This window comes from Echinops telfairi, unplaced genomic scaffold (assembly GCF_000313985.2).
Source record: "Echinops telfairi isolate 266 unplaced genomic scaffold, ASM31398v2 ScPeMD7_7417;HRSCAF=8455, whole genome shotgun sequence".
In the NCBI taxonomy this organism is placed as follows: Eukaryota; Metazoa; Chordata; class Mammalia; order Afrosoricida; family Tenrecidae; genus Echinops; species Echinops telfairi.
Window position 1 is genome coordinate 1,279,217 of NW_022111317.1, and position 11,472 is coordinate 1,290,688.

At 58.3% G+C, this 11,472-nt stretch overlaps 1 protein-coding gene across 1 annotated transcript in view; it reads left to right on the forward strand.

The window, feature by feature from the left end:
- LOC101660299 (SH3 and multiple ankyrin repeat domains protein 2) overlaps positions 1-7,418 on the forward strand; it is a 283,278-nt gene extending 275,860 nt beyond the window's left edge. The window contains exon 16 of the mRNA XM_045297137.1: positions 3,514-7,418. Coding sequence (XP_045153072.1) covers positions 3,514-4,096 — 583 coding nt within the window. The 3' untranslated portion in view covers positions 4,097-7,418. The remainder of the gene's footprint in view (positions 1-3,513) is intronic.
- The last annotated feature ends 4,054 nt before the right edge of the window (positions 7,419-11,472 follow it).

Genomic DNA, 11,472 nt, shown 5'->3' on the forward strand with positions numbered 1-11,472 from the left:
GAGCATGAGTGAGTGTGAAAGTGGGAATCAGTGTGAGAGAGTATATGTGAGTGAGTGTGAGGGAGTCAGTGTGAGAGAGTATGTGTGAGAGAGTGTGGAAGTCAGTGTGAGTGTGTGGGAGAGTCAGTGTGAGAGTATGTGAGTGAGAGTGTGGGGGAGTCCGTGTGAGTGTGAGAGTGTGGGGGAGTCAGTGTGAGAGTATGTGTGTGTGAGTGAGTGAGTGAGTGAGTGAGTGTGGGTAAGTGAGTGTGAGTGAGTGTGGGGGAGTCTGTGAGTGTGACAGTATGAGTGAGTTTGAGAGTATGAGGCAGTCAGTGTGAGAGAGTATGTGTGAGAAAGTGTGGGAGTCAGTGTGAGTGTGGGGGAGTGTGGGAGAGTCAGTGTGAGAGTATGTGTGAGTGAGTGTGAGAGTGTGAGGGAGTCAGTGTGAGAGAGAGTGAGTGTGAGGTGTGAGAGAGGGTATGTGTGTGTGTTCAGTGAGTCAGTGAGTGAGTGTGAGTGAGTGTGAGAGTGTGAGGGAGTCAGTGTGAGAGAAAGTGAGTGTGTTCAGTGAGAGAGGGTATGTGTGTGAGTCTGTGAGTGAGTGGGGGGGAGTCTGTGAGTGTGAGACTATGAGTGAGTGTGAGAGTGTGAGGCAGTCAGTGTGAGAGTACGTGTGGGTGTGAGAGAGGGTATGTGTGTGTTCCCAGCCGGGGTGGCCATTCCCTACATGTCCGGCCAGTTGCTCAACAGCCTGGTGATCTGGCACTGGAGGGCGTCCCCTGAGTCCAGTCAGTGGGTGACCAGCACAGCATCTGCGGAACTGCTGAAGGCCAGGGGCAGCCCAGGGCCACCTGTACTCAGCTGTCCCCTCTCCTTCCCTGGCACCGCCCAGCAAGGGCCTTGGCACCCACACACACCCCCGAGGCGAGTGTGAGGCTGACTCTGCTGCCCCCTGTGGCAAGCTGCCCCTGCAGCCAACTGGAGGCCAGACCCTCCCTGACCATGCAGTGGGTGGGCTGGTGCCTCATGAGCCGCAGAGGAAGGCCAGCTGGGAGCCCGGCCAGGCGGTGGTGGCCCCTGCCAGGTCACAGTCACGCCAACCTCACTTCCTCGTCAACGTCCTGGGCCCCGGCCAGGGAGGGAGAGGTGGCCTGTCCGCGTTCACAGGAGGAGAGCGGTGGGCCCTGGTGTGGGCTGGACCCTCCGCCTGTCTGTGTGTCTGGAAGGGCGGGGCTCAGCCACGTCCTGTCACCGTGCCCAGATGCGTCTTGTCCTGTGTGTGTTTCTCTTCGTCCATTTACAGTGTTGTCTCAAGCCACTCCATTTGTCCCTTTGCTTGCTCCCCGATGGGTGTGGACAGAAGAGGGTCATGCTGACCGGAAGTAAGTTGCCAGCTGCCCTGTGTGTGCGTGTGTGCGTGCGTGCCTGCCCTCCGCTGTGTGTTTCTGTCGCGAGCCCTCGCCACCCGCCTGCCCAGGGGCGTGCAGAGCCTCCTTTTGGCTGCCTGCTGGGACCTTCTCTGAAAATCCGTCCCCCCTCTTGCAGCCTTCCAGTGTGGGGCTCCCGGAGACCCACTGTTGAGTGCAGTCTCAGACACCTCAGCGGGAGGAACCCGCTGGTCTCAGCTTCATGATGCCCCGTGAGCAGCCAGGCCACTCTCTGGCCATGCCGCGCTGGGCTGGGGGGCCCCCAAAGTACCACGTCGAGTCAGCTCTCCACAGCGCAGACCAGGGGTTCACCAGCCCCCCACCCCCGACTCAGCTGAGCCAAGCTGTCTTGCAGGAGACTTATCCCATCTCCCACCACCACCACCACCCCCGTGGTCATCACCCGTGCCCCTTTTGCTGGCGGTCACCATTCTGTTCCGGCCTTCTCCCTGGTGGCAAAGGGAGACAGGCTACCCTCATGGACCGAGACCCTGCCTCAAGCCCAGAATGGCTGCAGCATCCACTTGGCTGGTGCCCATGCCTCGCTGCCCAGTCTCTCTGCCTGGTGCCGGGCAGGAGCCCTCAGAGGCTCCCCTGGGGCCAGCAAGGCCTTGGGGGCCTGGGTGACCAACTAGAGTGTGTACCCAAACACAGGCCAGTGGCATAGAAAGCCAGCAACCTGCCCAGGAAGAAAGGGGCTCCCCGGCTTGGCCCCTCAGGACCAGCCTCCTGCCTCCTTCCTTTAGCCTCATGGGGCCGTGAGCTTGGTGCATGCGGTGGGTCTTCCAGGCCAGTCAGCACAGCAGGACTGACCAGTGGTTCCGGAAGCCCCCATGTGGCCGAGTGCCAGGGGCGTCCACAGCAGACGAGGTGGCTCACATCTGGTTCAGGCCAGCTCCCGGGCGGGTTTCACCAGACGTCAGAAGGCCACCTCACACCAGGGCAGCTTGGCTGGCGCTCTGCCCCCTGGGATCCCCACATGCCAGCGCTCAGCTTCCTCCTCACTAAGCAGCCCACCCAGCTTGTCGGCCCTCCCCAGGTCACACCCTGGTCTTTCCTGCCCATGGCAGCCCCCTCAGAGGGACTAGCCTCCGGGCCAGCAGGAAGAAGTGGGCTCTCAGAGGTGGGCTGGTGTTAGCCAAAGCCAGCAGCTAACTCGCTCGCGCTCTCTCTCTCTCTCACACACGTACACACAGATACACACCACACACAGACATAGAAACACACACAGACAGAGATACAGACACATACACACACACAACCCCGGAATGAGTCTTCGAGGGAGGAGTACTCAACTACCCACCACCCCGTCTGGTGGCGGCGGCTTTCTCTAGGGGAGGAGGGTGGGCGGCACAGAGCAGGAACCAGGGCCCTTGGGCACAGTGTCTTCCTGGTGTGCAGCTGAGAGCCTGCCTTGGGCCTTGTCCAGAGCCAGCAGGGAGGGATAGTCAGGCTGTCCCTCAGGTGAGTATAAAAACATCAGGGAACCTGTGGGTCTAAGATGAGACCCCGGTGGACCCGGCATCCGCCTCCAGACTCCACTTGCCACTCCTGCCCCAAGGACTCGCTCGACCACGTGGGGAAGGGTCCCTTTGAAGTCCAGTTGGTGCCCCACCCCCTCTGTCAGCCTCGCTGGACGCTGTGAGGGAGGGGCGCTTTTCTCGGGCCTGTGTGAGGACGCTGTTGACTCCTGAGTCCCGGCTGCTGTCTGGGCTGAGGGCCATCTGTCCAAGTGCTGAGTGTTCCCACACCTTTGTGTGGGGTGCCAGGGAGGTCCTTCCCTGCACCCCGACACCTGCCACTTGCTGCCACGGCTCCAGAGGTGCTCTCCCCGCATGTGCTGCTCCTGAGCCCCGCTCCCCCAGCGGGCACCAGCCCCTCCCCCCTGGTGTCCAGGTGAGCAGCCTGGCCTGATGGGCTCAGGAGGCCCGCTTCCCCCTCCCCCTCCCCTCCCCCTCCTCCTCCTCTTCCCATCCAAGGCACCTGCCCTTGGATGCGCTGGTATGGCGTGGGCCTCTCCCCAAGTTCCCGGCCAGGTGCTTCCATGGCGGCCTGGCCCCTCACTCTCTCTCTCTCTCTCTCCCTCTCTCTCTTGCTGCGGCAGAGGCTCAGAGATTTCGAGCACCGTCTCAGGCACTCGCAACACCACCGTCACCTTCACAGTCCGCCCCGGCACCTCCCAGCCCATCACCCTGCAGAGCCGGCCCCCCGACAGCGAAAGAAGTACCTCAGGGGCGAGACGCGCCCCGAGCCCTGTGGTCTCGCCCACGGAGCCGAGCAAAGAGCTCCTGCCCGGCCCGCCCTTGGCCGCCAGCGCCGCCACCTCGCCCTCCCCCACCCTCTCAGACGTCGTCTTCAGCCTTCCGCCGAGCCAGCCCCCCTCCGGGGACCTGTTCGGCTTGAACCCAGCGGGGCGCAGCCGGTCCCCGTCCCCCTCGATCCTGCAGCAGCCGATCTCAAATAAGCCTTTCACAACTAAACCCGTCCACCTGTGGACCAAGCCGGACGTGGCCGACTGGCTGGAGAGTCTCAACCTGGGGGAGCACAAGGAGACCTTCCTGGACAACGAGATCGACGGCAGCCACCTGCCCAACCTGCAGAAGGAGGACCTGATCGACCTGGGAGTGACCCGGGTCGGACACAGGATGAACCTCGAAAGGGCTCTGAAACAGTTGCTGGACAGATAGGGGCAGCCGGGCTGGCCCACACGCACGGACGTCTCCTTTATAAGTAGAGATGGGCTGGGATGGAAGAGGTCCGGCCGCCGAGCTGGGTCGGTGGGCGCCGACCCCCTCCCACTAGTTTGTCTTCTGGTACCCAAAGAAGCACTAAGTGCACCCACCGTGTGGCAGCACCTCCCCTGCTCTCTCGGAAGGGGGTCTGTTCCTGTCCTGCAGGGACAAGGGGAGGGGGCTTTGCCGACACGCAGAGATTCATGGCACGCAGGTGGCCCCCCCTGGGCTGGGTCCCAGTGGCTCCAATGATGCCTGAGCACAGGGGTCCTGGCTTTTGTAAGCAGACCCCTGTGTACTCCCGATACCTCCCAGGTCCCCCTCGGCCTCCCGGGCACTTCCATTGCTCAGAGCTCCTTCCTGTACTTTGTGGGCAGTGGGCCTCCACACACACACACCACTGGGTCAGTGGGGTGCCCCCCCAGGCCTGAAAGGCAGAGAAGTGTTGTTGGGGCCCCCTCAACTCTACACCCCGAGGGTCCCGGCCCTGAGGTCCTGGCCCTGGTGGATAGGATTGTGTCCAACTTGGCTTTGCTTTCTTTCTGCGTTTCTGCAAATCTACTCACGTCTTTCCAAGGTGGGTCAACCCGATGCCACGCGGAGTTAGTCACGATCCCGGGAGGAAGGGGGACCCTGCCACGGGGCGGGAGGAGGGCCGGCCTTCTCTGCCTTCCAGCCTCCCGGGGGTGAGCTCTGCCAAGCCAGGCCACAGAGAGCATCCCGCGGGCGCGGGGGCTCGCGAGGGCTGAAGGCGGGTGCACTGTCCTCGTGGGGCTTGTGGACACAGCAGTGGGCACAGTGGTCTGAGCCCTGGGAGATGGCCTTTGGCTGAGACCAGCGCAGATTGTCCTACAGTCCCCCTTTCTCTCTGGATGTCCAGGAATCCCCACCCGAGAGCATCTTAGCGATCTATCAGGTCCTCGGAGGACCACTGGGCATGGAGTGGCTGCAGGACCCGGGTTCAGAACAGATGGGGGGCAGAAAGCAGGGGGGGTGTTCTGAGCAGGTGACGAGAACAGGGAGGTCTCCCGGCCACCAATCAGGCTGCCTGAGAGCCTTGCCCCCTCTTCCCCTGGGAGCCCCCCTCCCCTGTAACAATACCTCTAGTTCCCCCCGGGAGACTGCCTGCCATCCCTGCACCGAACACCAGCCCCGTCGGACCTCCAGCACCTTCCCCCACATCTGGAACGTTCTCAGAAGTCAGGGCCTCTGGTGTCATGGCAAATTCAGAACTCGCCCAGCCCATCTCTAATTATACACTGCTTTTCTTTCTTTCCTTTTTCTTTCTTCCCTTATGCTCACAATAAAGTGTCTGATTAGGTCTGGGACAGCCCTGGAATGAGTTGGTAACACTTAGCAATTTAAAACTCTCTTTTCTTTACTGCAAGTTTAAATCATTGTACAGATAGTTCATAAGCACAATATTTTAAGAGAAAAAAAAGTGGCTGGTCTACTGGGCCACCTTTGTGCCACTTCAGTGCTAGAAAGTAAAAGAGGAAAAAAAAAAGAAAAACCTAAAAAAAAAATTTAAAAAACTTTTTGTGATTTAATAATACTATTTCTGTGGAATAATGATAAAAGTACGACCTTTTTAAATCCACCTTACTTGGATGCATCGGAACCAGCAGAGCTGTGCTATATTTTCTACCTTTGCAAGAACTTGGTCATCAAAGGACAATTCTTTTCTCCAAACGTGGTGACGGTTCACACTGCAGCCAGTGTCTCCTAAAACAAAGCCAACCCACGTGTGGCGCGCACCACATGCACGCGCGCACACGCACACACATACACACACACACACGCAACACACACACACACTTCCAGCCACAGGTCCCTGGCTTGAAAAACATCATCTCTGGACCTACCTCTGGTCCAAAGCCTTTTTGCAGGTCAACCTTTGTATTTGGAATGATCCCACTCTCCCTGGAAATGTTCCGATGGAATGTTCTGGAGCTTCAGTGGCTGCCCCCACCCCCCACCCCCATTCCACGGAAGGAATCGTTTGTTCTAGGGAACCCACAAGCCAAGATTGGAGAGGGGGCGGACAGCAGACTCCACCCACTGGTTCAGAGCAGGTATAACACAGTGGCCCTGCCTTACCTGTCTTCCATTGGACGGTGTTGCAAAATTCAGTAAGTAGACCACTCCCCCCCCAGCCCCGCCCACCTTGGCCCCAAGTGGCATCAGGCAAAAGCTAGGTAAAGCTAGGGAGTCACCACCGACCGCAGCACGGAGTCGTCCGGCTTGCTGGGCTGGGACCACCCCGTGAGATGGCCGGCCGGCCGTTGCTCCTTTTCTAAAAGCAACTGAGCCACGTGCCGCCCGTGGGACCCACATGGCCTGCTGTGGGCCAGTGGCCGCGGGGCCTCTCGGACCGGCTAGGTACACATGCTGCCTAGGGTGGCTGGGACCCCAGCTAGAGTGATGGTTTGGGTACAGAAAGCAATAGTCCCTCGTGCCCGTTGACACCCACTGTTCTCCCCCTTCTGTAGAGGGGGTGGGGGAACCCATACTCCATGACCCCCTTCATGGCGGAGCCCATGTCCACAGTATCCCAGGTTTTAAGATCAACTCTTGTTAGATACTGTAACTTAAGGCAATTGCATTTACATGCCGAGTTTCTGTAATAATTGTGTATACGCAAACCAAAACCTCTCCAGATGTACATGATGTATTCCCTGCCCGGATACCTCCTCCCGGTGAGGGGGGGGGCGGGAGCGGGTGTCTGCGCACAGTGTGAGTTACTTTCTATCCGATCAAGGCGACTCCGTGTGACCGTAGGTTTGCTGAACCTCACACAGCACAAAGCTGGTGACTTGTGGCACTTGGGGGAATAAAATGGTGACTTTTCTTTCTTTTATTTTCCATTTCCTGGGCACCCCGGGGAGGAGCGAGCATTGCCCAGTTGATAGGGGGAGCCCCCTTGTGTGTATGTGTGTGAGTTTGGGGAAGAGGCCACAGATAACGGATTTCCCCCGTGAACAGCCACAGCAAGTGCGGGTTTTTCATTTCTAGGCACGAACGTGTCTCACACTACAGTTTACTTGACCACACGTTGCCCCCCATCTCCATTACCGTTAGTTTTGTGCTTTGATTCTTTTTAGATTTGACTTAAAAAAAAAGAAAAGCAAAAAAAAAACAAAAACCACACACGGCAAAAACAAAGCTCTTGTGATCGCACTTTCTCCCAATCCTTAAATCTCTTGTACGGAACCAAAATTACTGTAAAAAAACAATAGTAATAAATAAAATTGCACTAAGGCGGTGGTTCTGATTGCAAACGGTGGAAACTGAATCGCACACACGTAGAGTTGCCAAACTTGCGATCTAGTGTAAGGTGTGAAGCCTTCACCTCGGAGCCTTCCTTCTTAGAGGACAAGGGCTGCTCTCTGTCGGCTGGCTGGCCTTCACTCACGGCCTGAGTTAAGGGCTTATGCTACATGTCTACCTTGTGCTTGGGACTTCCTGAGCAGTCGAGAAGGCCCCAGCCCACTCCTGGGATTGGATGGTCTGTGGGTCCTGGGGTGTGGTCCTTCCAGAGCAGAGGCCTTGCCTTCCCCCAGACACACAAAGGCCAAGACGCCCTGGTAAGCACTTGGAGCCGAGACCCTGTGTCTGCTGCGGAGCCAGGAGGACAGGGACTGGCTTTCAGGAAGTGGTGAAGGGTGCTCAGCTGCGGATGGAGAGGTTGGCTGTTCAAAACCACGAGCCGGCCATTGGGCCAGAAGCAAGATGAGGGGGTCTGCTGGCGTCCAGGTGACCGGCAGCTTTGGGGATGTTGGGGTGGGGGGTGGGCAGTTCTACTCTGTCCCACACTGTCCCTCCAGGGTCGGGGGCTCTGCCTTTCCATGAACTCCAGCCCTGGGGCTGGTCGAGTCGCAGCAGGGAGAACCTGTCCTGAGCATCTCCACGCCCACGGAAGGGTCCCCTCTCCTGTCTCTGGGAGTGTGCCCTCGCCCCTTCCTGTCTGATGGCGCCTTCCAGACCTCTAGCCACGCCTGCCCTCCCCCACCTCCCCCTGGGGTCTATGGCTCCCCCCAAGCCCTTCCTAGAGGAGCCTGTGGAGTTTGCTTGGTGAGAGAAGAGGCAGGCAGGGTGGGAAGGCTGTTTTCTTTGGTTTGATGTTCATCACCCACTTACCGGACCGTCTTTCTGCGTTTGTAGATAATCCATTGAGGTGAGGAATTAAGAATTGGGGGGGGCAGGAGAACCACCATGGGCAGCTGGGACAGCCAGCCCCTGCTCAGTGGGAGGAATGTGGGCATGGGGTGGGGTGGGGAGTGGGAATTCTGAACTCGTGTCCCTGGCGTCAGCGGACTGATCACTTCTGTCGGGAATCCCCGCTGTATCCCTGACTCGGTTTCCCGCTGTCCCTGTTACATCGTTCTACGTTTCTCGGCCTTTGCCATCTGGGGTGTGTTTGTGTTTGTTTTTCTGCTTTGTGTGTGCTCTCCGTGTCCTACGTCACGCACATCACCGTCCGTTGCTTTTACTCTGGAAGTTTTATTGGGAAACACCTGAAACTTTTCATACTACGAGTCTGCAAATAAACAGGCAGGGGGGGGGGAGGTTTAAGGAGCAAACCCCACAAAGTGTGTGCCTTGGGTGATCGGAACTTGATCTTCCGCACGAGAACCACACTGTATTCGAAATGCTGTGCACTCCGTAAAAGGATGCGTCCTTAGCTGTTAACAGTGATAGTGCCTTGCTTTCTGAACTGAGACGCCCTATCAATGCGCAACGTGAAGACCACAGAAAACCAGAAGCAACTGGGATTCGGGGTGGGGGGGTCATTATGAGATGTGGACAAGAGGGAGGCAGGGCCCCGGGCGGGCCGGTCACGGTGGTTGCCGTTCTAAAAGAACATGAAATAAAGAGAAATCTTGAGATGAGACTGTGTGGTCCCTTGATTTTCCCTAACCAGAAGGTCCCTCTGCAAGTGGTCCCTGCACTGAGCGCCCCCTGCCGGTGCTGGGGGCCAATGCTGCCCACTTGGTCAGAAGAAGACGAGGGTCCTTTGGGTGACAGGGCACCCATCCTGGGAAAAGCCCTTCCTTTCCTCCGCGGTGAAAGATCCCTGGTTCTCTTGTGTGGCAGTGTCTATCTTGTTCTCATCGCTGGCATTTAGAAAACTGGCCAGAGTGTCATCAGCACCGGAGGGACGTCCACCCTGCCTGTGGGGCGGGACCATCCACACACTGCCCTCCAGCGGGCCAGGACCCCCTTGGACCTGCAGCATCCTTCTTCTGCAGTGTGGCTCTTCCTTTCTGAGGCCGGCATTGCCAGACGATGACCTCCCTGGGCCTGCTGCTGCCACCCCTTTGGCTGGAAACAGCCCCTCCTGTGGCTGACCAGGAGCAAGGAGACCGACTCCTAGCTCTGGCCCTTCCTGAGCTGGCCTTCCTTCCAGCCAGGCTGGCGAGATGGACTGTGGAGCCAGCTGGTCCCCCACCTCACCTGGAGGCCAGCACCCTTGTCCGGATGGTTAAGGGGGCACCGCCCACTGCTGCCCACCCACCCGGCAGTCAGCCTCGCCCAGGATGCCTGCAGGGACGAACTGAAACTCATTTTTCAAATCCCAGAACCCAGAGAGGAAGAGGAGTCTGAGGCCCTGGCAGGTCTGAGAAGGTGACCGCAGCCCAGGGTGGAGACGGCAGTCCCATGTCACCAAGGAGGATGCAGTCTGCCAAGACCCTCGGGGCACCTGGGGCCAGGAGCCACTCTGCACCCCTGGCTCGGTCACTGTTGGTGAGGGCCACGGTGAGACACCAAGGAAGCCATTGCCTGCAGCCATGACGACCAGGGCACAGCCCGCCCCTCCCCTCTCGGGTCTCCTGTGGAGGCTGGGTGCACAGTTGGGGCTCCTCCCAGCAATGTCACCTTGGGGCTGGAAGATGGCATTCAGAAGTGCTGACGTTAAGTGGTCACACGTTGAGCCACCAGCTGCTGCTGCTCGGGAGAAAGGTGGGGCTTTCTTAAACTCCGGTAAAGACTTCACAGGCTCAGAAGCACACGGGAACAGGTCTACCTGCCTAAGGGCTGGCAGGACAGGGTGGAACTGTCCCTGTGGATTTCTGAGACAGTCCATCTTTACGGGACTAGGAGTCATGGGTACGCATTGGGCTGTGAACCGCAAGGTCAGCGGTTCTAAACTACCAGATGCTCCTCAGGAAAAAGACTGAGCTTTCTACTCTCATAGAGAGTTACCGTCTTGGACACTCCCGGGGGGCGTTTTCCCTGCCTTAGGGGGTCACTATGAGTCAGAATGGACTTCTGCCATGGCGGCTGAGGAACTTATGGGGTGATAGAAGGTGAAATAGACCCTCAGGCAGCGAGTTTGGTTTTCTGGTGGTTACCCAGTTCCTGGTTACACCCCCACCCCTGTCACAGAGAGCAGAGGTGACATTCGGGTAAAGGGCCCCATGGTTTAAGATCACGTGGCACGGGACTGCTGAAGTGATTTTCACAAGCATCCCCTAAGCAGGAGGTGGGCCACCAAAGGGATCGGTGGCCTTTTGCAATGACACTGAAGCTCAGAGATGCTGGCTGCCACCTGCCACAGCCCAGCCCTCCCCAGAGCCGAGCTGCCTGGGGCCCTGCCCTGCCCATGCCCAGCTCTCAGACTCCTGCCATCCTCCTTGTGGCTCCAACTCCTCTGTGGACAGCTCAGGCAGCAAGGTGGCCAAGGGCCTCAGGTGGGAAGTCAGCACGGCCAACCCACCCAGCCTGGGGACTTCGAGTAGACCCAAGGCAGGCATGGCAGCCTCCTTCCTGGGCCTTGCAGCTGCGGTTTGGCTGCGTCACAACAGCAGACCCCTCCGTCTTCAAGGCAAAGTTTACAAAATGTGACCTGGACTCTCAACCATGGAGCTGAGAGACACGGGGCCCCAAGAATAAGGTGACCAGATTTTAACATTGGTAAAGTGGGACAAAAGCAGGACGCCATTGATAAAACTCATAGCCTGGTGAAATAGCCACATGGCAGCCGAAAACCGTATACCCTAGCTTGTGGTACATTCTTTCCAAAAATCGGGACTTTTTAAAAATGCCGCGGGACGCGGGAAAAACTGTTAAAAGTCGGGATGTCTGGTCACCTTACCCAAGAATCCTGGCCCCCTCTGACTCAGGCCATAGCCAGGAAAGCCGAGCACACTGGGTGGTGGCCCCTAGGGAGGACCGGAAGAGAGGAGGATGCAGTCAGGTGTGCAAGCCACCAGCTTGGTGTCTGCCTCCCACCTGAGCCCTGTATCTGAGTCACCCCATATCTGAGTCACCCCATACCTCCCACTAGGATGCCCCCCCCCAGACTGCCTCCCACCTGAGCTGCCCCA